The sequence below is a fragment of the Pomacea canaliculata genome, linkage group LG1 (assembly GCF_003073045.1).
Source record: "Pomacea canaliculata isolate SZHN2017 linkage group LG1, ASM307304v1, whole genome shotgun sequence".
NCBI lineage: Eukaryota > Metazoa > Mollusca > Gastropoda > Architaenioglossa > Ampullariidae > Pomacea > Pomacea canaliculata.
Window position 1 is genome coordinate 13,103,869 of NC_037590.1, and position 27,595 is coordinate 13,131,463.

The 27,595-nt window shown below is 40.6% G+C and overlaps 2 protein-coding genes across 3 annotated transcripts; one reads left to right on the forward strand and one right to left on the reverse strand.

Moving 5' to 3' along the window:
- The first annotated feature begins 10,675 nt into the window (after positions 1-10,675).
- LOC112569005 (prefoldin subunit 1-like) lies at positions 10,676-14,423 on the forward strand. Of its 2 annotated transcripts, none has more exons than XM_025246650.1 (4): positions 10,676-10,826; positions 11,307-11,473; positions 12,385-12,469; positions 13,388-14,423. In XM_025246650.1, exons 1-4 carry the CDS (start codon positions 10,791-10,793, stop codon positions 13,472-13,474), a joined length of 375 nt encoding a protein of 124 aa, XP_025102435.1. In that variant the 5' UTR covers positions 10,676-10,790; the 3' UTR covers positions 13,475-14,423. The 2 variants fall into 2 exon arrangements, with proteins under 2 accessions (XP_025102435.1, XP_025102429.1); XM_025246644.1 differs by having other exon boundaries at positions 10,765-10,826; positions 11,286-11,473.
- LOC112568997 (protein SHQ1 homolog) lies at positions 14,102-17,451 on the reverse strand. The gene has a single exon (XM_025246632.1). The coding sequence runs from the start codon at positions 17,383-17,385 to the stop codon at positions 15,796-15,798; it is 1,590 nt and encodes a 529-aa protein (XP_025102417.1). The 5' UTR covers positions 17,386-17,451; the 3' UTR covers positions 14,102-15,795.
- Positions 17,452-27,595: the final 10,144 nt, after the last annotated feature.

A 27,595-nucleotide genomic window follows, 5' to 3' on the forward strand; every position in this document is an offset into this window, starting at 1 on the left:
AGTTGTAAATAAAGGGTTGAAGTGGTGGGGTGGGGGGTGGACTATAGAGCATGGTGGCCCATTGGGTCTCGAATCTGCATTTCAAGAGACCTTTCCCGGACGCTTTGACTAAACGACTGTCAGGCTCCTCCCACAGTCTTGACGTACCTCTCACTTCACCTGTCGCCTTGTCCTTTCAGTTTCTTTTTGGAATTTCAAAAGCAGGCACGAACAAAGGGTTTTGTTTTAAATTAACATATAAAAGAACAACCAGAGCGGAGGCAAGGGTGAGGGATGACTGAAGACTGGGCTTCAGGGTCAGGCAATGACGGCCGGAAGTTACTTTCCTGCCAGCCGCTCCTTTCCTTCCTTCCATCCATCATGTCTTCCTTCTATCATGCTCTCTCAAATGTAAAGGTGAAGAATAGGTTATATGAGAAAACAGGATTGGAAGTTACCTGGAACATCTGCGAAACAATGTAAAATTTGTGTGTGTAAAGTCTTCACTTGTTAGCTATGTGTGTAAAGAATTTAGCTTATATTCTTTTAGTCGTGGATTACAATCCCTCATTGGTAATGTTGTTTTTGTCTCTGTCTTGTTATGTTTGTGTGTGTGTGTGTGCGCGCGTGCTTACCTGTGCATGTGTGTGATCGCCTGTCTTATTGTTGCCTCTCCGTGTTATGTGTCTACCTGCGTGTGTGTCCATCCATACGTGTGTATGGTCCACTAAATCTTTTATATAACCCCTAGATTGTTTTTTCCCTTATTTGTCCTTCTGCCCTTATTATTATTAGTTACGCCTTTTACCCGTGTATCGTCAAACCTCAGCCGCTAGAAAGCAGGAAAAAACTAATCTGCGTGACTGTTGAACGCTACCCGTTCTTCTCTCCCCTCCCCTACCCACCTCACCCCCACTAGCACGTGCGAGACGCGTGCCGGGTAACCTCTTTCCCTCCCCCTCTTACTTTCTGCACCCTCCTCTCTAGCGACTGTGCTTGTCGCCCCTGATCTATTAAGCCCTGCAGGAGAAGGGGGGAAATGTAGAGGGGGGAGGGGATTGTCACCCCCTACCTCCTGTGCACCCTACCTTTTACCCCTCCCTTCCCCTCACGAGGGTCAGTCTCGTTCGAACCTCCCCGAGAATAGGCTCCGCGCTTTGTAGGCTGAACAGCCGATACAAGTAGAGTGGTCCGCACGTGTCACTTTTACATACGGGCTCTGCCAACTCAAGTGGATACCGTCATCAAATAACCGACTTTTCAAGGTTTTCTCCGATACACTATCCTGTTGTCTGTGTGCAATCCCCGAGGGAAAAAAGCTTTCTTCTAAAAATCATATTTAACAAATATCCTGAATGTTTGGTGGGATTTTTTTGTTGTTGTTTTTTTGCTGGTTTTTTCTTTTCTTTTTTTTTGTGGGGTGGTTTTTTTAGGGGAGGGGGAGTTAACCCTTGTAATGTTTCCTGAGAACTTCAGAGAATCTAGCCCCTACTCCAACCTTTTTTTTGGGGTTGGGCGTTGCCAGGAATTACAGTAAAATGTACAGACAGAAGAACAAGAAGTTGCATAATACATGGCATTCTGTTCATACAATGTCAAATGTTCCTAGCGGTATCTTTTCATCTTTGTTCACAAGCAAAATTATCCATTAAATGTCAGAAAAAAAACCCTGAGATGTTCAAAAGCAAACTAAAAAAAAATAAGCCAGAAGTGCTCTCTGCAAAGCAAAAGCCCAGCTCACCAGGTACAGGAAAGCCACTGGGCAGGTTACGAAGGAGATGAAGCCAGAAGCCAAACATCATTTCTGATTTCTCGGCATTCAGTCATGTGATCAACTACCAGTGAAACGGAAAAACAAAATATTTCCGATGCGAGAGCTACCCGACACTCATCATTCAGCCACCCAGCCAGTCTGCCACCTTGGCTTGTCGTGTGCGACTGTAGTTCGAGTCCGGCACCTGAGAGTGTGATTGTAATAAGCTCCGCCCCACCTGTGATTCTTTCTCTCGAAAAACAGTAAGAAGGCAAGCTGAACCTAACTGGCAGTTTGCTTGATGAGACAATAATACATTTATTATTGAAGTTCGCGTTTGCTCAAGGGAAATCCTGTGATCCTGATGCTGGGAACGCTCCGACAATCATCCGTTACAGAATCTCAAGTGGTCTGTTTACGCCTGGTGAGTCGCTGGCAAAGGGCAAAGTACCCGATACCCCTCTTTATGCGGCTAAGGTCGACTGTTGAGGCTTTTATTGCTGGACCTTCATTGTCACCCTTCCCCCCTTTTTTTATGAGATCGGTGGAGGGAGCAAATATGTCCTTGCCTGCTCCTTTCTGGGAAAACAATCTGGTACCGATACCTCTATGTTCGATGGAAAAAAATCTTAGCAAGCATTAAATTTTTGTCACTTAAGTCGAGTAATATATGAGTAATGAGTCGTCAGTGAAACGAAATGAACCTGTTTTTGTAATCACACAGCTGTGAGAAACTGGTAAATTTCGACTCGAGCCTTTGAAGATTGTTTTAGTATTGATGGGTACAAGATCAGAAGAGCAAACGGCAGAGAAAGCCCGGGTGGCACAGGAGGTACAGAAAGCACCAGAGGTACAATAACTGGACACATAAGCTTCCTTTTATTTTTAGTACCTTTGGTTATCCCACTTTAAAAGTTTTGCTTTTGTAGTAGGACCATACTATATTAGTTTTATAGGAAAACATGTTACTTGAACTGAATAACAGAAATTCGCTTAAATTCTTTGAGAAACAATTTAATAGCTTAACCCCTTCGTTCTCTCAAACACATCCAAAACAACATTTGTATAATATAATCACAATATGCACCCAAGTAATCTTATTATTTAGATGGCTAGAGAACAACATTCTGTAGACCTTTCTGGGCAATCCATTTTCTGATAAATGAATAACATGAAACCAAACTTTTCTACATCTAACAGTTTATAAATAACGAGAAGAGCCCACATTGACCACTACCATTGCATTAGGTGTCCTTATAGACAACCCTAAAAGTTGGTTTTGTTTTGTTTTTGTTTTTTTGTTTGTTTTTTTTTCGCAAAAGTGCGTATTTTTCCGATTATATCTGTATCAGCTGGTAGCCCCAGATTGCCGAGTCAAATAATAACATTGGCTGGATTTGAGTATCAAAAACTTGTAATATCGAGAAGGGTGGGGGGATTAGAGAGAGAGAACGCTGACGATATTGTTTCTGATAATGTAAACGAAATGGGATTGTTTATTGTTAATTTTCCAAGCGTTCTCTCTCGCTCCATCCCGGGTAGAACAAAGACAAGTTGTAAGACAAGCGCAGTGTTTATCAGACACTCATCGCTGCTGCAGACTTCATCTCATTTGTTCTCGTCGTCCCTGGCACCGGTCTCTGTCTCACTATCTGTGCACCCGCATGTAGGGGCACAGACCTGGAGCTGTGGAGAGGATCAGGGACAGATTGAGAGGCCATCAGTGCGGCGCGCTTTTGAAACTCGACCTCTCCCTACTTGCCACCAGCTCTTTCTCCTTTTTCAGCAACTGCAATATGGCTGTTGCTGCTCGTTGTGGTCTTGGCTTGTCCTTACTACCCGCTCTACGGTTTGGGTTTCCTCCGACAGTACAATCCCCAGCCTCACCCAATTATCGCCAGTCATGCCTACAGCTTTCAAGGGCGTTTGTCTGTGTGTTTCGACTCCCGAATCAGTATGCACGCTGACTAACAATACAGTATCATAGTACTGTACTATACTGTACAGAATAATAGTCAATTATTTGCTCCAGGTAGACGTAGCCGGTGTTCTCGTGCGGAGCGAGATTTTGCAGGATTTGTTGATTACGGATGCAAATCACCAACTCTGCGACAACGTTTTGAATAAATTCATGGGAGAGCGAATTTTCTTACTGATTTTCTTACCACATACATCAACACAATTCCGTTCTTCGTAGTCTCTTATTAGCTATTATTAAATCAGTCTTGTAATCGAAATGATGATTCCTATCGAATATGAGGAAGATTGGGCAAACCGTGTGATTGTGATCAGAGGTCTCGCCACGTTCTGCTTTATTCATAAAATGACAGAAAGAAGAAAGAGAGAAAAAAGCCGTGAGCTTTTGACTTCGATGTCACATCATGGTCCACACCTCTGTCCGCACTCTCAGCAAAGGGCATGAAATGCAAGTGATTAAAGGGCTAGTCAGCGGCAGGTGGGTCTCTGTGCCAGACGTTGTATCGGGACACACCGGGCTCCGAGCAAAGGGACGTAATTTGTGGAGATCGTGCTTGTGGATGTCTGTGGTAGCTTTGCTGGTACCCTGAGCCTGATGCTGTGTTTGCTGTTACACTTACTGTAGTACTATGTTTGCTAGTTCCTAGTTCCTCCTGTTTAGCTGTACTAGACAGAAGCTATTCAGCGCACAAGTAATCTAGAAACAAAGGGAGATGCATGGAAGAAACTTTCATAAAAAAAAAATGACTGCTTCTCCCCCCAACCCCTGTCGTGCCATGAACAATGAACGAAAGCTTTCTTTCAAGCCACTGAAGTAATTTATAAATCAATCGTCAGAAAACCCACGCTTAGACAAGAAATAAATGTTATATCTTATGCCTAAAGCGCTTGCTTGAAGTTGAAAAAAATAATACATTTCATTTATATATTATATATTATGCTTTATATATATTCGGACGCTTTATAATATGAAACGGTAACAAAGGGAAAGGTCACGCAAGGCCTGCTAGGCATGTGAACATACGACTTTCTTCATACATGAATACGAATGAATGTATTCACGCACGCACACACATATAAATGGGGCCAGTTTCTTTCCATAAAATATATAAACACAGTAAAATACAGTTGATGTTTTTTCTTATTGTTTTGTTTTATCAATTTTTGGTGGCTTTTGCTGTTGTATTGTTTTGTTTGTTTGCTTTGGTTTTTTTTTTTTAGTGTTTCGTTAGTAATTTGTTTTGCTATGTTATTGTTTGAGTGTTTTGTTATTTTTGTCTTTTGTTTTAAGTATTAATTTTGTTCGTTTGTTCTGTTGGTTTGATTCTATACTTTTTGAAAATGATGTCAGCTTTGCTTTCCGTTGTTTACTTTTGCACTCTCTAGCTTAAGTAGTGTAACTACCTCTGGAAAAGGTGACTGAAAGAAAGGGACAGGCGCCCCTCTGCAACCCTTACCAACCTCCCAACCCTTACGTTTATTGCGGGCCGTGTATAACAGATTTGCGAAGCACCCACGCGAGCGCACGTGCGGCGATGTGTATCGGGTGGATTGTCTCTACCCGCCTGACCCCACCAAGTCTGGCGGTCACATCACTCGTCGGCGATGTCTTTGATCTGTCCGCGCTGATGAAGCTCTCCATTGCTGGGTTCAATGGAGGATTCAAGGTACTGTGGGGTGTATGTTTGAGGTCTGGGGGGAGGGAGAAACCAGTGGGGTGAAGGGGAAAGAACAGAGCTGATGGTGGTCACTGAAAAAAAAAAAAGCTCACACGCAGAAAACCGCTCTGATAATGGAAATCTTTTATTGTGGACGTGGACAATGTCAACGAAGGGTTCCGAAAAGCTGCTGATTATTAATCGTCAACTTCCTTTCATTTTTCTTGTTGTTTTGCTTTTTTAAGGGCTTTGGTATTCTTACTTTCGCGATTATCAATTCACAGTTTATTAACACTATTCCGACGAAGAAGCCTGGAGGTTGATTGGAAAGATCCTATATCTGGCACACACACAAAAAAAAAAAAAAAAAAAATCGTGCTTGCGTATCACGTGTCAACGACGGTGCCGATTCCTAGGACGCGTTGTTCCCTACGAACAAATTCCAGCAAATAAGTAAATTTATTGTGAGTGTATAGACCAAAGAAACCATTTAACTGACCAATCGAGAGAAAAAGACCGGTCGGAAGACGAATAGTTTTATAACAAATAACACAATCTATTGGCATTACACAAATAATCCAGTCCATTAGCATTACATTGCCGAGAATGTTGTACCTCCGTCTGTCAAATGCGAGAGGAAAGAGTAACGGTCTGGGAGGGACTGCGAGAGCTCGGGCGGCGAGGGAAGATGTGTTGGTAAAAATTGGAAACAAGGACAACAAGGGAATTATAGAGGTGTGCACATTAATATTCCGCAGTCCTCGGCGCCTAATCGGGTCCCCGATCTTTGGTTCTCTCCCTTGGCTTTTGTCTTCGTCCCGTTCGTTGCCAGAACAGTGAGGCGGTGGTCCTCGGTGCTGGGGCTCACTGCCTTTAGAGCCATCTGTCACCGAATTGGCTCCCAGACCAGTCGCGCAAGCAATTTTATATCTTCTTTCTTCGTCACGTCCCTCTTCGTCTATGTTTGCTAGGTTTTTTTTAAAAATTCTCTTCTCTCTTTCTGTAAACAATCTTTACATCACATCTAACTAATGATCAATGATAGAGAATATTTTTTTTGGTGAATATGTATAAAGTTAAGTGCCTTTTCTGGCTAATTTCCTTGCAGTTTGCTAATTTCAATTTCCTTCGTCACCTTGGCGCTAATGGTGTTATCTTGGCGTGTTCATCGAGAAACTGTGTTGCTCCCCGTCATTGTTTCAAACTAGTTTTTGTGTCTGCTATTAGTTGTCTCTGTGAAATGTCTTCGCTATTTCACCTTTTGTGGACAGACAACGTGTGTATTATGATAATAATAGTAATAATAACTGAACGGGTACTGGGACTAGGCTAGAGTAGATCGCATTTCCCCGGGTGAAGGCGAACTTAGTGATCTGTGTTTGGTGAGGTGTGTGTGTGTGTGGGAAGGGGGGAGGAACGGCGCAAAGTGAAGGATACTGAAACATGTAGACAGAAACAATTCCTCATTTCAAATGTACTCCAGTAATCAATAATGGAAGATGGCGAGCAGCCTAGTGGAAATATATATGGTAGAGCCTCCACATGTGATAGAAACAGCAAGCTGACAGAACAAACACACATCAGTAAAAATGTTCCGCGTGTAAAAGATGAAATGTGTCCATCCTCCGAGCAGCCGTGTTCCACGCACGAACATGGGGCGTGGTGTGGTGGGGGCAAGGGAAGTTATTGTACAAGTCAGGGATAGTGTCCTGGCATAAAAACCAGTGTCGCGTGAGGTCTACCAGTGCGCCACCACTGTCCGTACAGATCCCATGCTGACATTAATCAGGGATGATGCTGAACCTAAGCGTTTACAGACTTGGCACCTGGGGATTTTGTGTCACAAAATTTGCATGTTATTAGAAGCTCAAGAGAAACCAGTCTTAAGCATTCGTGCTCTTGACCTTTTCTAGTGCAGTACCTCCCACCTGCGACAGTACGATCACTGTACACGCATGGAGGTGCGATGGAGATGGAGGGAATTGGTGTTTTACGGCAAAATGGGGGAGGTTTGGGAGGGTTGATTGGTGTTTTACGCCAAGCCAGCAATTAAGGATATATCACGGCCAAGCAATCAACCCTACAAACAGATTCCACATGCTGAGAAAGAACAGCGTGCCTAAGACGAGATCTGAACCCAGGACAGCCAATGCGTGCGAGGTGAGAGCGTTTGGTACAAAATGTGTGTGTGTGTAGAGGGGGTGGGAGGCAATGTGGTTAGAAGGAACCAAGACAAGCTAAACGAACTGGAACGACTTTATTCCACGATCAGCTGGTGTCCAGGTGAACTTTGGCAGCCAGTTCACGGGCGCACGTGCAGGACCATAAAGAAAGGCATAAACATGTTTTAGTGCCAGCGCTGACCACGTCACTGCGCGTCATAACCCCGGTAAACGGGTGCTGATTGTAGTGCTCGAACTGCTCGCTCTCGGTCCGGCCGCCACGTCTCTCAGCGGGCGTCACGGCCATTGAAGGTGGCCGCGGCACGCGCCATTGACTTTGCCAGCGCGTGGCCTGCACGCGAAAGGGCGGGGCCTGTGCTCACCGGGGCCCAGCACCGCTATACGAGACATTAAATTAGCCGGGATTAGGCACCAGAACAATACCTGCCTGGCCACCACGAAGGCAGTTGCGAAGAAACCTTATGAACCTGCAGGTAGAAAGCCTTGGACAAAGTAGTCTTTAAGAGGGAAAGCGACTGTCACCTTTGTCGAAACCCTGGTAATTTATTTCTCTTATAACCGTGTAAGCAACCGCTGATGGTAAACCAATTAAAATTGTATCAACGAAGCTATAGACTAATTACCCTCCCCAACCCCCAGCCGCTGTGTGGAAACGACGAAGTGGGGCACAAAAACTGCAGTAAATACTGAAGCTAGTATGTCTTGAACCTACAAACTAATATTCAGTTTAGAGGCGGCCATAATTCGCATGTACATAGAATCACCCTCAGTTTGAACGCGCGCCAGATGGGTCGCAGGTCGCATTCGCACTTCATATTTTTATTTATTTATTTATCCAATGAAGCCTGCGTGGAACATCTGACAGTTTGGGGGTTTGTGGGTTTGTAGAGAATGAGTGTGGACAATGATTTAATTGATTTATTTTTGTCATCATTTTCAAAGATATATGTATGAATAGATCTTTTTGAAATGTTATGCATTTTCCATATTTTTCTTGTAAACGTCTAGTAGCAAAACAAGTACATAAGCTTCTCGAGGCCTTGTGTCTTTCTTGCAAATTTTTATTTTGAAGCTCAGTAAATTGATCATTATCATTTAAGAGAACTTACATATCACAATTCGTTACTAAGCAGAGGAGGGGGTGATGGGTGTTTTACGCCGAGCCAGCAACTAATGCTATATCAAGGCAAGGCAGCCAGTCCTGTAAGCAGATGCCACATGCAGAGAAAGAACAGTGTGCCCGGGATGAGAGTTGAACCCAGAACAGCCAACACTCACTCTATTGGTGACAGGCACTCACTACGCAGAGAGCTTGATGCGCTTTACAAAAGAGAACAATACAAATATAAAGAATATGAGAACGATAATGTAATTGTCTTGAGGAATGAAAGGAAATGGATGCTAAGTCCTTCATTCAGCTTTGTCTTGTTTTTTTCAAAGTCAGGAGATTTCAGGCATGTTGTCATCGAGTGGCGACATTGCAACTTTACGTATGCATTCAGCGGACTGTTTACTGCCAGCCGAAGAAGAATAGCGCTCACAAATGGGCAACAATTAGTCCACACAACAAAATCATACAAACAGTAAGATTTACTACGAGACAGTTTCCAGAAGATAGAACAGTGCTGTCCACATAAAATTATCCTGCCTCGTCCGAGCCTGTTATAGGAAGGCGGGCTAGTGTTCAGTGACCTACCATATACATCCCCCAAACTCATCATGATCGCACTAGAGGGCAAATCACCATGACACACTGGTGATTACCAGATCAACAAAAGTTAAAATGAACTGAAACCTGTGGATTTGAATGGACTGTGATGTTTCCCGGTCACAAGCAACTGAACATTACACACAAACGTACAGCGGCAGACAGGACACGAAACACACCAAAACGGAATCCTGTGAAAGAAGGACATGTCAAGCAAGATTTTTTTCTAAAATATAAAGAGTGTATCTAGAACTGGTTAGGCGAAGGGAAGGGAAACTGCCTTTCATTTACTCAATAAATACTATATTGACCAACAAATATATTCAGATCGCTACCAAAAAGACATTGTATACTGTCAATAAAAATGAGGCACATTTCGTTGAAGTAAACTCCGATTCTGCGAATCACACAATCGTAGAGATGTTAGGCCTGGATTAGTGCCAGATATATATCCACTCTTATGTACAGAGGGCACAACGATTCTCACAGATTAAAAAACACATCTTAATCTGGACATTTAATAGAGATTGCTGTTCGCGCAATTCCAGCTTCATTACGTTAGCATTATTGATTATGAAGTGAATATGAAAACTAGAAGTCCAAAGTTTTTATCAACGATAATCTCCCAAATCTTTTTTCTCATCGCAGTTTTTTATTTTTTCCCAATGCAGTACTTTACATCTATAATTCTTGAAGTCGTGTCTCCACGACACGGGAGTTAATATTAATTTGCAATACGTTGAATGACACGTCTGCTATATTACAGATTTTTGTTGCATCTGCACATTTATAAGCTACACTGTCTGCTGTCTGCCCTTCAAGAAATCTACATGTTAACATGAATAATGTCTACTGTTCCATGTTCAAGAATTTTCTTAATTTTTAGTGGACACCACGTTGAATATTTGTGAAGGAAACAAGAAATGATTCAGATTTTTCCTTTTAAAATTCCTGTATCAATATTCACGATGAGCACTGATTCTTGAAGATAATGGTTAGTGACCTTTTCACTTTATAATGTGACAATGAGTTCACAAGCAATACCGGGTTCTAAGTAAAGGCATAGTAGCTGCTGATGAATGTCTTCCGTAAAAATGAATGAAAAATTCAGCTAGACCATTTTACCTTTTCATACCGAGTCGTGGTTACTATAATACACCTATCCGTTTAAACAAAACAAAACGACGTATGAATGAGGAGTCTAATCAAGCATCTTCTCTTCTGTGTGCAGGTAGCGAATTGAACTGAAAGAACGGTCAACCCGAAAACTAGTAACCTCATCGGTCTAAGGGAAGCTACTCTTCTATTAATGTGAACAGCGGTAGTGCCCCTCTCCAGCAGGGAGTAATTATTGAAATAGTATGACTGGTCACCAATAATTTGTAGTCATTCTATTTTGCATTCATCTAACTTAATTTTAAGAGTTATAGTACATTATTTAGTTTTAATAGTAAAATAGCTTTTTGAGATATCAGGTTCAGTTGAATGATAACGACTTTATTGTAAAATTAGTACCTCCCTTTGGGTTTATCATGGCTACATTACCGGTAGATCTAGAGCTGAAAAAGGTACATTTTCTGTCTTTATAGTGTGTTTTAGGCACGTTTTAAAATCAAAGGCTCCATATCTAGTATTTTGGAAATACTGCTAATAAGAAAAATGTGTGGTGCAACTTTTTCAGGAAAAATTATTTTGTAGAAAACATTTTACGTTGTAGATAATCCTGCCCTGTTTCTGTCAGCGACAAGTAACTAATCGAACAACTTGAGAAATTATAGCATTGTAGAGATGTATAGTGGTTGTTGTTATTTGACTCAATTTCTGTCTTCGTGATTTAAACATTGGCAAATTGTTTGCATGTGTATCATGTTCAGTCTCTTTCTCACACAGATACATCGATCGATCTCGTTAGATAAATCACACTTTCAAATAATTCTGTACATATTCTGCATATATCTTTAATGGTTGTGACTGTCAAAATATGTTGGATAAAAAATAGTATAATGCCTATGCATCTTTCAAACCAGATGTCACGGTGTGTCATTCAGGCTTTCCAGGAAATGCAGATTAAAAAAATTCAAACTAGCCAGCAGCTGAAAATTGCTGACCAACAGGTCGAAGCCTTGAAGAGAAAAATTGCTCATTCTCAACTTGTGGACAAAGAAATTGCATCTTTACCAGAAGAGACTCGTGTTTATGAAGGAGTGGGTAGAATGTAAGTTAATATTTCATAAAATGTAAGCAGCAGTCTGTCATGCCAATACTTAGCAGGATTACTTTCTTCTGTACTTAAGGCATTTACCGACCATGAAATCATTCAGAAGCATTATTTTCATTACTTTAGAGCATGTGCATCAGGCTGCTGTGGGGCAATTATATGTGCGTGTGTGTAAGAGTTTTTGAAGCACAAAACAGAAGCTAATAGTACTGGATAGGCAGATACCAGTGTTCTATTTCATAAAAGGCAAGGTGGCTTTCAGACCCCCAGATAAATTATTCGCTGATTTTTATCAGCCACTCGCAGAAAATAACACGTCAAGGCATAAGTGATGATCTTGATTCCTTGTCAATAAAGAAATTTGAATTGTTAGAGCCATGTTGATAAAACTTTGTGTATTGATATCATATACCAATAATAAAATATCAGCTGTATGGTTTATTGTAAAATATCTTTGTGATGACACCACTAATTAAACTTTATTTACAGACCCCTGACACCAAATCACTTGTCTTTAAGACAGCAAATTTTCTTCTGGGATTTGAATGGTCTTTTTACTACTATGTTGAAGCATTGGACATCAAATATAGATTCTTTAACATAGTGCATTACATGATCAGACATCCATACCTTTACTGATTTTAAGTATGATGTTGGGCCGTATTACTATAGATTAGTTTTGAAATTTTGTGCTTTAGTTCTTGTGGGTTGGCAGAGAGAGAAAAGACTGATTTACATAATTATAGTCCACCTTTAAGGTAAATTTTGGCAAGTGAATCCTTGCCACAGAGTTTCGTCTGTAAAAAAGTTTATTTTACACTTGCTTCTCAGTGGTTTTGGGTCTTTGTATCTAAAATGTTTAACCTGTGTAGCTCTTATTTTCCAGTACTTTGCTTTTCAATTTTCAGGTTCCTGCTTATGTCTATACCAGTTGTTCGTGAAAATCTGGCAAAGAAAAAAGACCAAGCAGAAGATAAAATAAAAACCATTGAAGTAAGTGGTTTTTCTTCACTATTTCTCCAGTAGTGAAACTCTACATCAGCTGTGAAGCACTAATTTCCAACTCAGTGGGACTGCTATTTGAAACCAAAACCACCACATGTCCAACTAGTTAATTATAATGCCTTAAAATATGCCTTATGAAATGGAGTAGCATTACTTTTTTCTAAAGGTGTTTCACTATGGCCATTTTGAAAGGGTGCCATTTGTTCTAAATGTATGAGTAATATGCCAATCAAATATTTTTCGTGTGAAGCATACCAATATTGTGAAGCATTCCAAACCTCTCTGCCTAAAATAGAAATCAACTTAAGTATTACCATGAGATCGATTTCATCTTAGTATAGTTTTTCTACCTGGCATCGTTACGGTTTCTTTAGTCATCACTACTATTGACTACTAATTGATCCTTTCTGTATTTGCCATGGAAGAAATAACACCTTTATAACCTGTAGATTTAACTGTAGTAGATCAACATCTTGGTCTATAAAGATTTCATCTGGCAGAGTAATGACAAAGTCTTCTATTAACTGCAATGAGAGAGCCGCAGGATTTTCATCTTTCTTTTGTATTCTGGGGGTTGTTAAGCATGGTGAGCCAGGGAGGGAGCTGCACTATACAAGCTTACTGATTGTTATGCTCAAGTAGGCACCCTTAGCCAAGATGTTGTCAAATTGTCAACATAATCCTTGTCTCCGTGATCAAACACTTCACAAACTGAAACCCATCTGTAGTTAATGACCATGGCCTCTGTTAATGAACAAGTTTTTTTAATGGTCTTGATTTTTTTTAAAATTCCTTTGATTCTTGCAGAAAATTTCTGTGTTCAATAACAAGTTGACCTCCTTATTTATATTAGTTTCTTTTAGTGACTATGTTTCATTCAATATTATTATTGCAACTGTCCTGCAGACTAACAAGGAGTATTTGGAGAAGAGTCTGAAAGAAAACGAGCAAAATCTGAGAGAGCTGGTTCTCAGCAAGCAGCAGCAGCGGTAGCAGAGGCATAGTCAAACTCCCCATCCTGCTTTGCAGTTTCAGTATTTAGGCTTTTCTGCCAAATGCAGCCATGCTTATGCACTTTGGTCTTCAAAGGAGTGAATCTGAAAACTTCCATACAAAGATACATAGCGAACATTTAAATGTGGCTTTCTCCTGAGTAGGTTTTATTTAAAACATCGGGCATCACCTTTTGAGATGTGAACTTTTAGTTATGAAACACGAAAGCTCAACGCAACAGGAGTATTGCATGGTCAGTGACATGAAGTTTTAGCTGAAATTGTTAAAAATGGCGATCTTCTGATTTTGTAAAAAGTTTGTGAGGATGATGATATTCATTCATAATTAAGTGCATTTTAAATTAAAATCATGCTTTTGACCTCATTGTATGCATAGAAAGCATGTACCTCATTTTTGTATACAGAAGTTACATACCTCTTCAGTGATCAAGGGTTAATTGCTTAGATTTAAAGATTTTGCAAACTAAACTCGGTCATTTTAAAAGAAATTTTGCCTTTTTTGGTCTTTCATTTGCTCTTGGACACCTGAGCAAAAGAAAGCAAAAGGCAGATCAACAACAACAAAAAAAAAAGTGTGTGATATCTTGAAATCATTTAATTTTTTTTTAAACATGAATGTTGAACAAAAAGTGCACCCCATCACACTTATTTCTACAGTCATAAGTCAACTGGCTGCAGTGGATGACATAAAAGTAACAAATGTATAGAAAACACTATAATTCAGGAATTCTGCACATCATTGTCACCCACTCTTGAAAACTGACTGCATGGCAAAAGTCACAGTTCTGGAGGCTTATGGGAGAAATGCTGAGACTGATAGAAATACATTTTTCTACTTTATTTGATAAATTACTCATTTGCCTTTTGTGCATATTTTTGTTTTCACCAGTGTACATTTGGTGTAAAATTAATAAAACTTATTTCAAAATGATCATAGTTTGAAATGCATTGTTTACACCTTTGGGTTTGAATGATGTCCATATTGACAATGACAATGATCAACTTTATTGTGACAATGACAATGATCAACTTTATTGGTCCCAGTGGAAAACTGTAATCTGAAAGAATTACTAGAAATAATCAGCAAGACATATGATAAAGTATATTTGAAGCATTAAAGTCTTATGAAAATGTGAAATCTGAAGCAACTGCTATTTAAATTAAGAAAATACATTTGCTGCATTTTCCCATGAGTCAGTTTGCTTTCGATTCCAAGTATTATCCTGTTGATTCCACAAGCAGTTGTTTTGACCATGGGAGAAAGTTGCTGGGGATGGTTGGAGGGGGAGAAATTAGGGTGTTTTACATCGACGTCGTAACCACATGGGCCCAACTGAGGGGGACTGCCCAAAACCAGTTCCACTGGCAAGGAGTTGTTGTCCTCAAGGAGTAACAAGGAATAAACTTAACTACACCGAGCCAGCAACTAAGACTATATCACGGCAAAGAAGCCAGACATGTAAACAGATGCCAGATTCAGAGAAAGAACAACAGCCAATCCTCACTATATTGGTGACAGGTGTTAACCATTGTTAACCAGACTGCCCCAAATACCCACTGCACTAACAAAGGTAAAAAAAAAAAAAATTGCCCTAAGTCTTATATTCAAAACCTAAGGCTTCACTCATCACTACATTACAGCATTACCTCTAGGAACATGTTCAGTTGCCATGCATGTCCAGCCACTGTTCCATTATTCACCAGCAGGGTATCCAATATATATATAATTATACAGTTGCATCTCAGTTTTCAACACCCTAGGTTTCTAAAACTAGTGAAAGTCAAATGTCTTACAAAATCGCTATACAGCCTTGATCTCTGCATGTCACTACTTCTCACCAAATAAACACATTTGCTTTAGCCAAGAATATCTCATAAAACATGTCCTAGTTCACCCCAATCAAACACATGGCATATTTCAAAAATTAACTTGCACACTAAAATTTAATCCTAATCCAATTTATTTAATGACACTAACCCAAACCCCTAATTACCCATCTATGTACCAATTTTTCTTGAAGTACATAAAATGCCTCGCATGCACATTCTTAATCACTTAAGAGCTACTAACAGTGATGCTTTCTGTGTATAAGATCTGTATAAAGTTTTTACCAAATATTGAGAAAAATCCCTCACTAAAACAAGTTTCTATAATGGCAGTGTTCTGGTTAAAGCAGGAACTTTATGCCATTACCTGTCACCATCCAGATCAACATTTACTCAAATTTAACAGTTCATGGATACATTTAGCTTGGCAGCGTGGTCTTTTAAACCAGATGTTTCAAAACTCTAATCATCATTTCAATCACAGCTATCAGTACCTTTATTCTCCTTTTCTTCTTTCTCCTCCTTGTCTTTATTCTCCTCCTCATCATCATCATCATCGTCACTACCATCATCTTCCTCCTCCTCCTCCTCTTCTTCCTCATCATCATCACTACTACCACCATCATCATCACTATCAAGTGTAGGAGCCTGATTATTCAGCTGCATCCCATTCATTTGGGAAATGATAGTATCCAAACAAATGTTTTCTCTATCAAGCACCACTGCTGCTGCTGCTTCTAACTCTTCAAGTTCAAACCCTACATCAATTTTAGTAACTTGAACATCAGCTAAAGCTTTGGCTAGTGACTGGATTTTTTTATCATCAGCTGACTGAATCCACACACAGTAGTCTGTAATGTACAAATCATTGAATATGTACCGTGGATCACTTATGATCATGCATCTGTGAACATCAAGCAGGCACTTCAGTAAAAAGAGCTTTCCACTCATAAACAGTGCTTTCACATCTTTCAGCACCATTTCACACAATGCCCAGTTACGATGCAGAGGAAATGTTAAAGCTCTACGATAGCATGACACAAGAACATCTTGCAAGGAAGTGAAATTCTCAAGCCAAGATAAAGTAGAACTTAACTTGGCTATAGACCAGCCCGATTCCACATTATCCTCTCCTTCTACCATACGTTGGTTGTACGCATATGCAAAAATGATATCAACCAGGCCAAAGTAGACTGATGGCAGTATTCCACTATCTATGATGTAGTGTCTCTTCGGTAGCCTTAGCAACAGGTCCTTTTCATCATCACTCAAACTGCATTTAGTTCCTGATTCCATCCACCACGGCTTGAAGTTCAACTGGTCTGAAATGCTGTCATTATCAAACAAATCTGCCAAGTAATGATCCTCACTGAAATGATGTGTTTCATGATCAAGTCGCATAACTCTTTTTTCTTGTGCTGTTAACTTATCAGGGTCTCTAACATCCAGAATTTCTGAAAATTCTGACATCAGTTTTGTGAAGACACCCGATCTTTGACTGGCAAAGCCATAGTTAGATAGACTAACAACCTCTCCTTCTTGATGAATGGCTTGTTCAATATACCATTGAAACTCCTCTTCTTCCTCCACTTCGATGCTCTGGTCTTTAGATCCCAGATCGGCGTTGAGAAAATCAGACCCAGATTCCAAACATTCAGTATGTGGTAAAGAATTGTCTTTAACATCACTGCTGGAAGTAACATCACTTGTAAGTTCACAATTCGACTCACCGTGCACCTCTATTGTAGGTCTTTTGGCAGAGGTCTCTCCAGGAGGCGTAAGTAGTTTTGTAAGCATATCCAGCCCTTCAAAATCTTCACCACTGTTTAACTTCGGAATTTTAGCAGTAAACATGCCCTTGTCAACATCGTATTTCACGCTTGCTCTTCCGTCTTCAATAACTGGCTTTGGAAGATGAAGACGCAAATAATAGGGAGTCGAAAAGAATCGAATTTCTAAGTCTTCAATGAAAAATTCTGTGTCTGAAACCTTCGCAAACGGAGCATGAATTTGAAGAAAAAGATACTCATCATCTTGTGAGAGTTCAAATCTTGGCGTTAACATTGTTAGAAAATAGGAAGTTTAACCAAAGTGTTTAACTCTCACATGTGAGTGCGCCTACCAGAGTAGTTCCCCTTGAAATTTCAGAGTAGCGGCCCCTGACGAACGGTTTCTCCAGTGTCGCCTATCTCGTTTGGGTGTTTGAGTAGCTCAGGGGTACTGTTATAATATTTTGCTCGGTCAAGTCCCCATTAAATTCTGGTGACATTTTGAGTAAGGAGAACGTGATAGCATCAGATTAAATTCACAATTTTGATAAATGTATAGTCTGTTACAGAATGATCATGTACCGGATACATGTATTATGATGTTTATAGTTCATGTACTGTCCTTGCAATGAGTGATATTTTGAAAGTTGCGTCTTCAAATCTGGTAGGAATTAATTACAGCATGAACGTGTTTTTACGTTCATGATTACAGTTAACGTCTTTCTTCATCCAAAGTGTCCGTGAATTTCAAAGAGTGAATGAGTAAACTCTGCTTTTGCAATGCATGACGCATCTCTCAATTTTTATCGCCTTCACTCTTTTTTTTTTCTTTCGGTCATGCAGTTAGTTGTCAGTATTCCTTTCGCCATTAACTCCCTGCAACCCCCCCCCCCAACCCTGGATCGTGAAAAACTGAAGTCTTTGCTACGACGTACACATCTTGCATACATAAATGCATACATACCAGATGGACGAATAAGAAAGAACAATTGCAGAATCAGGCAGATAAGTGGCCAGAGATTAAAGGAACATTGCAACCCTGAAAAACAGATTAAAGGACATTAAAGGGACCTTGCAACCCTGAAAGGTAAACAGATTAAAGGGACATTTAAGGGACATTGCAACCCTTAAAGGTGAACAGAAAAAGAGCGCACGCGCGTACGTACACATCTTTGCTGTCTTGCAAGCTTCGGTTGCCGCGCAGCTGGGTAATTCTTCTGACGCTAACTGTGGAAAAGAGTTCTATAAACCGAATTCTGCTCGTCATTGGAGCCCATTCTTTTTCACCCAACCGTCACCTTTCTTTTTGTATTTTCCTTCTCCATCTCTGCCTCGCTTTCTCTTCTCCCTCACACGTTTCAGCATGAAGCAAAAGCCATTGACACCTTGCAGGTTGAAAACGAAGGCCAGCATAGCGTTTTGCGCTAATTACCTGTGTTCTCTCGTGTTTTTTCACTTAGGCGAGACTAACGCAGGATACGGGTTAGGCCAAAGGTATGACCCATGCACCATCCACGTGAAGGTGTCTGAGTGCTCTAAGACAAGCAGAAAGTTCGCTTGAGTTCAGTCTGTCTGCATTTAAGTGTACCAATTGATACTATGTACAGGGCCTTTTGTCAACAATTAAGCCTACGTGACTGTGGAGGGATGGGAGGGGGGGATAAGGTATACGGCTGTTTATATACACTTCCTTTTCTATTTCATAATTAAACGATTCACGTGGCCTGCACTCTGAAAAAATACGAACATGATCGATCGATGATCAAAGTTCTGAAAATCTTGTTCATCCATCCAACCCTGTAATTATTTAACATAGACTATATGTACTTACGACCGGCTACTTTAAAATTTCAAATAGAAACCTAGCAAAGATGATCTATCTTTATGCTAATTTTTTTTTTTAAAGATATACTGTAAATATTAAATCTTTTAATGCAAAACTATTATACAATACAAAATATCTTTATTAATCCTTTTCAGGAATTGTTTAATACTATATATTTAGTACTATTAAATATTCACAATATAAATAAGAGGGAAAAAACTTCTTCAAAGAAAATTAAGCATTTTAGCTGTTAAAATAAATCACAAACAAATAAAATGTTGTACCTAAGCTTAAACAAAAAAGTAAATAAATGGAAACTGCACTCCCAACGAAAACGCAGTACATTGTAACGAGGCAGAACAGTAGCAACACACGCGACAAAAAAATGAGGATAAAGAGAAGGAAAACAAAGAGAAGAGTGCCTATCATAGCAGCTTTTTCTCTCTTCATTCACTTCGCTGTTTGTTATAGAACGCTGTTGGGTCGGTTTTCGTCAAGGCGTTTGGTGTACACGTTATACCTTTTCTGAGAAGGGACAGCAACTGCAGTTCCTGCGTTACCTCCCCTGGCATTTTTCTTCGCCTGAGCGGCAAGCATAAGATGTCAGCTTGTTTTCCAAGTTGGCAGTCTCTCGGCGTTCTCTCAAATTAGTCTCCTATATTCTTTGCAGAAGAAAATGGCCTCTGGTGCGTCCTAGGTCTCATGGCTTTGCGTACATTCTGCTTTTGTTCTTTAATTCTTTTTTTTTTTTTGGTGTTCGGAGTGGCATGGGGAGGGTATGTTGCCAGGGGGAGGGTATGTTGCCAGAGAATGAAGCACTGATTAAACTCCTTAGAAACAAAACGCTGGTAGTTTTGAGGGGGATACAAATAGCAGTAACTTTAATGCGGTGAATCAAAAAAAAAAAAAAAAAGTCCACACACAAGTGAGCATATTTCCTCCACATGGAGTTTGAGGAAAGGCTGACACAGTAACACATAAAAGCAAATGTCATTTTCGTTCGTTTCTTATCCGTTCCTTTCTGAGTTGTTTAAGTTTCAAAGCTAGTAAAGAATTTTCATCAACTTTGTAACCATTTTAAATACCCGTTTATTTTATTATAGAATTATTTATTGATGTCTTTGTTGTTTTTTTAATTGCACATGGGTGTGTGACGATTGGTTTAGCCATATGAGTTAACAATTAGCCATTTATTTAAAGACCAGCCAAGAAGCTAAAAGGATGAACTCAATGCACTGAAATTATGAAACGAAGAGGTAGCCTCAAAGTTGTAGAAACAAACCTTTGCCCTTAACCTTCCCTTTTTTAATTTTTTTTTTTTAAGATCTTGTTGTGCTTTACGTTTTTTCAATGACGGTCGCGGGAAATGAACGTATTGCAATCAACTGGACTGGTTCTAACACTTAATTGCTGCACTGTCCTGTCCAAGCCACACCACATCAGAAAGCGGGTGGTGAAGTACTTGTCTTCAATATTTCCTACCTTTTCTTATCTAAGTTGATATAGGTAGCTTCCGCCTGACTATTCTGCACGAGGCAAGTCGACTCGACAGCTAATAAACCTACAGAAAGGCGTCTGATGGCTCTGAGTGCTCGGCGCAGGACGAGGGGCTCAGCCCTTCAAGCAGGAATATTAAGTAGCATTAGGTACAATGAGTCTCCGCCTGCCTGTAGACCTGGTACACCGGGTGTGTCGCACCCCGCCACCTTTCCGGAGGAGTGAGTCGCTGAAACGAGCCAACAGCGAGAGGGTGCAGGCTGCACCTTGCGCGACCCTTCCGTTCCGACATCTTGTTGTGGAAAAATAAATCCAGGTCCGTGACCGCAGATCAAAAAGAATTCGCTTCAATATCTGGCGCGCTGTCATGAAAAAGCGTTCAGGACCCATGGAAGCGTGCACGTGCCGCAAAATTAATGCTCAAGGCTGGTGCCTGTGCATACAGGCTCGGGTGGCTTCCGTTCTGCCGGCCGATGACAGATTCCAGAGCGATGAACACTGTGCGATGCATGCGAGACTCTTTAGCTTTGAATTTTCGAAATAATTGCTTTCAGCTGTACCTGGCGAACTTAGGGTGTCATCACTTGTGTACATCAGTTGCGACTGCGGCCCTCTTACTCCTAAATATGAGGTAGATGCATTCATTCATTCATTTTCTCTCAGTCACTCGCTCGATCATTCTCTCACTGACATAGGATTGACTAAAGTGCCCTCTCAACCACTAAATCATACATACATAGTGTTTCTACTTTCCTTGCAGGACTAATGTCATGAGCGTGGAAAAATTATATGTGAAATTTACATTCAACAAAATGTTTGTTTATTTTAGCACATTTTATTTATATAGCATGCAAACAGATGTCCTACTCAATGGTAAATAATTGTAATATTTAACCCTTTCTTGTTTTTGGAAATTAACGCTTTAAGACATACGTTTATCAGATTACTATTCACACAAAAGAGAAAAGAGAGGTTTATTCATCTTTAACTTCTGGAAAGAGACTTCACACACCCACGCACATATAAAAATTTGCTTGTGTAATGTGCGATAGTGGCTTTAAAAAACGAGTGGAGCCCTTAAGATTGATCACTCAGTCACAGTGTGAGAATTCGGCCAGCGTACACAAATCAAGTTGTAATGTTGCGTAATACAGGCATCGTGAGAGACTTTGCAAGTTTTCGCAACTTTTTTGACCTTTCTCTCCTTTAGCTTGGCCCATCGCAGCTACTTTTTTTTTTTAAAGGCAGAAAATCCAACATACGTCAGCTATAAAAGAAATTAAAGAAAATCCCACACACAAGACGACGAGTAACAAGTGTTTAGGCATGAACTTTCAATCAGCAAAACAGCACGTGTCCCCGGGGGACCACTCGCATCAACCAGGAAATCGTCCGAGGCGAGGCTTGTGAATGGAGTAGCCTTCCCTTGGCAAAGACGATGAAGTGGAGGTGATACCCGGTAGGTGGAGTCTGCAAACGTCAATGACCATATCGGCACCTTGCTGCGGAACCAGTGCGACGGGCGAGAGCAATTGTCCCAAGGGGATGCTGCAGGCTGGGAACTGCAAGCCTTCTGCTTCAACATGCTGCAGCAGATTGCTGACGGGCGTCCGCTGGTGCGTGACTGATCACATGGCAAAACGTGGGAACATGGAAATGCAAAACTGGATGGCATTGTACGATTCACCAACGCCATCTACCCGTGGTATGTTCGTCTAAGCCCACCACGATGAAGGCCAAAAATTGTTTTTTCGCCCTTCGCACCGAGGCGTGACACTATATGCCAGCTAGCTGACTCTCTTTGAGGGGAAAAGGTGTCTTTGACTCCGATGGCCCGTGGCAATGATATATTTTTGGGGCAAATATTTGAAACGCATTTTTCATGCACTGTGATAAACAAAAAGTGTACGTTTAACACGGTCTGTTGGGTAGTCGTCAAAATTCTGCTAATTAAATAATTCGGACGGAAAGGGAAAAGGTCGGCGGATGACGAATGATTTGCTTGGGTGTGTCTCCTGATGTTGTGTTTTGTTGTTGTTGTTGTTGTTGTTGTTGTTGTTGTTGTTGTTGCAGTGTCATTGAAAGGCTTCACTAGTATAAATGTGAAAGTTAGGGCTGAGACCAGAAATGAATTTTTCTAATGTTTTGTGTTTCGTTCTGGCGAAGTCTCCCTCTTGCCGGCTCGGAGAACCTGGCGGTTTCCTCGGTGTTCCTATATATATATATGAAGGTCAGAACGCGAAGTCTGACCAGACTTGATTTGTAAATTCTTACCAGACTTATTATAAGAGTGGATATCTTTTAAAAATCTGTTGAGGTGAGTCTGAGTTAGTTTTTGTTTTGAGTCAGCAAATCTTTGAGTCATTTTGAGTCTGTAAGTTTTCAGTGGGATTTTTGTGAGTCGCATAGATTAATTATTGTTCTCTTCCTATGATGTAATTGGCTGAATGTAACTTATTAATTCGGAATATTTGATTTGTGGTATCGTAAGTTTAAAGCTTAAGGATTGTTAGATTTTAAAGACTTTTTAAAGAATTTTCTGTCCAGAATTTTTCCCCTTTAATTTGTTTTTTTCGTACTTGGTACGCTGGATTTTCCTAGGCCTCCAGAGGGGCAGCCACTGGGAGGAATACTGCTGTGTCTGTTTTCTTTTTATGTTGGAGCTCCGAACCTGACGGATGAGGCTTCAGAGAAGGCTTTCAACAGGAGTGCCTCCAAAGACATGGACTTTTATCTGTAAGGGTGGGGGATTACAATTTTTGAATGTGTCTTAATGTTTTAAATGTGTCTGTAAAATAGTTTAATCATTTTTTTGTTGAAGAAGTTTGGATATTATATTTATCTCCTATACTCAGATTTTTATTCGTGTTTTTATCTCGAACGTAGGCCACTGTCGAGAGTGTGGGTGGCAGAATGTATCTATCCTGTCGTATCTGAACGTGTTTGGTGTTAGAATCGAGAGTTTCAGAAACCGTGCGAAACAGGGGTATCCGCTGTCAGTGTCAGACAATACACGGGAGCACTCAGCATCCCAGCCAACGGGATCTTGTCGACCTTGCCTAACACTGCAAATACTCCCAATGCGCCCGCAATGGTGTTGCTGAACGACTAAAGCAGTCGGGGGTTTTCGTAGTCTTCCCACAGCTCGAGCAATAGAAACGCCATTACAAACTTTGTATTTTGGTGAGTGAGTGAAAACGCTCATTCCCAGAATGCCCCTAACATCTTGATCCTTACAACACGTGAAAGAAATGTATATGAAATTTGTACAAAGATGTAAATTTGTCTTTACTTCTTGCTTTTTTCTCCTGTCTCCAGTCATTCGCTCAGTCGCTCCAAGTAATTGGTTTATACCGTGAAACGACAAATATTATGCGTGAAATTTAGAACCACATACATTTCCACCGAAATAAATATATGGGTTATGCTTGTATTTTAGATATTTTTTTAAATGTATGACAAGCTGCTTAACAGACTGTTGTTAATATAGCTCTGTGTTATTTTAAACATGTATTATAATCTGCTTCACAGACTGTTGTTAATATACCTCTGTGTTATTTTTGTCACCTGCGAAGAGCGTCTCTCGCCTTTCGTTTTACAGAGATGCTGAGTGCAAAGGCAGAATCCCGTCTGCAGGCCAATGGTTTTTGTTGAATCAGTGGATGGATACCGCAGGTTTCGTGGAAAATGATGACGTAGCCACGAGACAAGCTGTCATTTGATGTTTGAAAACGCAGTTTTCAAAAATAAACATGCTGCTTGTTACTCCTAATCTATGGCAAACATTCTCCGTTCATCTTTCCCCCTATCCGCGCTAGCTTTGCGGAATCACTCAAGCCCCAGGACATTTTGTAAGCTTTGTGGAGACCTTGTGTACATAGGTCTTGAAAAGATGGGCGCGGGGGTGGGGGATGGGGAATGAGGGCGGGAGAATGGAAGGGGAACAGCTCTCGCGCATGTGCGGCGCCTCACGAAATCATTTATGACTGCACACGATCATTACAAACGGGGAAAAAAGTAAATTTACAGTCCCTCGAGGGACTTGTTTTTCGCATACGATTTTCTGGGCGTAGGACGTCGGACTTAGTGGAGGCGACTTAATACATTCAGCACCAGGCACCGAATTGGTCACAGAAAAAGAAAAGTGTTTTTCTTTACAAAAAAGGCTTTCTTGGTTTGTCAAAATATTTGTTCTCGACGGGTTTTAAACGCGCGAGCCGCCTGCAACTTAGGAGGAATGACTGGAAGAAAATGGGATAGCAGAAACATACAAACAAGGGACGCTACTCCAACAGATGCGCTGGGTTCATTTGCGACTGGTTCTGAACTTCGCACAAGTAACTACGGGTTTAAAAAAGAAGAGGAACTTTACCACCTGCGCTGGGATCAGGTTTGTTTTAAAACAACATTTTTACAGCAATGTTTCGGTAATCGTTAAGTGTCAAACGCCAAAGCAGTGCCTTGCAAGTCGTCTTGTGACTTTGCTAATTGACTCGTGTAACGCAGCAGGGCTCCGCATGGCGGCAGCACTGTATTCAGCGAGGGGACATCTGATTGGCTGTCTCCTTGCCCGAGGCACGCGCGATCGCAGGGGGAGCCGGCTTAATGGATTATCTCAGGACTAGACCAGATTTTTAATTTAATTCGTGAGCTAGCAAACTTTAGCTCCAGACGTGTGTTTTTGTCGGGTCAAAGTGACATTTTGTTTTATGGCGTTCTGGGATCACAGGCCGGAGCCGGTAATATCTTTTTTAGCTGCACAGCTTCTGATGAATGGATGGGATTTAAAAAAAACCCAACATGGATTGAAAATGCACGTCACCCAAAACAAAATCTTGCCACAGAAGGACACAATCAAGAAGGGATTTACAAGGGATCCGGTAGTCGCTTCGGCTTTATCCGAGCTTGGTTATTACACGGGTGTTATTTTGTCACTTTTTACTTGAATACCATTTTGACAGCTCCCACCCTTCACCACTGTTTTTATTTTCGTTTTTATTTATACCATCGTAAAATTCAGGATTTCGAACTAATATCAAGTCCTCTAGAGTGGATGTCAGAGATTTCTTGTCATAACACAGTTTTGTTTTTTTTTTTACTCTCACGCATACCTCTGTTCTCTCTGCCCCTTATTTACATCCCTTTCTCTCGCTCTCTTTCTCCCTTCCTCTCTAGGTTTGTTGACAGTTGGTACCAGGATTGGCATGGCAGCATATATCAGCCCAGGCAAAGATCGCTTTTATTTATTTATTTTCTGATTATTTAAATCGTCTGTTAAAGTCAATTGGGAGAGGTATAATTTCTAGTCTCTAATGACTTGGTGAACCTAGATATGTATAGTTAACGTCTGGTGCAAGCTCTCCCACTGTCTTACCTTTGGTAACGTAAAAGTATGTATTTGCAATGCTGATGTTTGTCTAAAATTGTAATTTTAATTAACATTTTTCTGTTTGATTGCACATTTGTTCCCCATGGTCCGGGTGAGACTCTATGGTCTATTGTCATTTCAATAAAATTTACATTTAAAATTTTAAAAAAACCTCTTCATTTGTGAGTGTGTTAGCGCGAGAACGTGTGTGTTCGCACGTGTATGTGAGTATGTGTGTGGTATACACCACCAAGAAGCGTCTGGTTTCCCCGCCTGTCGACACGGTAAAATGTTATCCTCCGTTTTTATTGACTCGAAGTAACAGAACGTTCGGGTTGGTAGCGTGTGTGTATGGGGAGGGGGAGTTGGGGGAGCTTGATGGGGTAAAGGAATTTCCTTTGCAGTCATCCCACCTGTCTCAGGAGCACAGCACAGATCGTACGGTGAATTTAAGACGGGGATCTTTTTTCCAGACAAGATGTCGATGGGCTAGACCTTTTCAGAGACCTCCTCCCTACCCCTCCCACATCGCAAGGGAGGTAATGCTGATTTTAAGTGAAGCAAGTGGTATGAAGCAGGTGTTCGAATTTCACACTGTGAGAAAACAGCGATCCAGTGTCATTGGTAGATTCCCTTCTGGCCTCAGACCTGGCGCTCCTACCGCCGTCAGTCCATTAGCTTATCAGTGTGAGAATAAAGCAGTGGCGTCAGGGACTCTGACTCTTCCTGCGTCTGGTTATTTAATAATCTCTTTTCCCCTCCTCCATTTCTTACTCCACTCTCAACAGTCAAATAAATTCTGTGATTTGAGCTCGTGGCCGATCTGAGAAGTTTTTAGTTTTGAAGTTAGGCAAAGTTCATGCACAGTTTGGTATTCATTTGAACAGCCTTTTCTGCTCCTGACACATGCCGTTAATTCATTGCACTTAGATGACAAATTGAAGTGTGTGTCTTGCTGAGGGAAATCGCTTTCCATTGGTGTATATTAATTAGCAATTATATCCTTACATGAGCTAAATCCGCGGACTGTAACATAGAGTACATGCTGTTTCTCTTTAATTATGTGAGTGTGCTGTTGCTGATGATCTTGAGTAGATAAAATTACTCTAGATGTTCATCTAAAATAGACGATATTAATTTAAGTGTTCAGCTCAAGTAGATGATATTAGATGTCTATCTAGAATAATAATAATTGCAAAATTTGTAAAGCGCAACTCACACTCCTAAGGAACATACTCTTAGTGCCTAAAAACAAGAACGAAACACAGACAGCATATGAGGGACAGGAAAACAAACAAATAACATATGAACTTAAAAAGAATAAACAACAGTACTGACGAATAATCAAATCAAATACAGAAAAAGCAAAGAAGAACCAAATAAGTAGATGATATTACTCCTAGATATTCATCCAGAATAAATAATATTAATTTAGATGTTCATCTAGAGTAGATAATCTCACACAGCCGACATTTTGCTTTTCAAATGCAGTTACATCTGTATTTGTACAGTTCTGGGCGAGCCTTGGAGCGAGATAAGACCGATGCTTTGATTAATGAGTTATTCGCCTTCCTGAGACAAGACCGATGTTTTAACTAATTTGTTCGCTCTAAGATTCTGTGCCATAGTTTATACAACGCTTGAAAAAGTCACACAGCGCACACGCACGCACACACGCACATCTGTTTGACCTTTCCAAGCGTTTCCTAAACTAGGGCGTTTTCAAGGGGTTCGCATCTTCGCATAAACAAACACAAAACACATACATATATCACGGAGTTTGGTTTCTATACATTCCATACGAACATATATTTA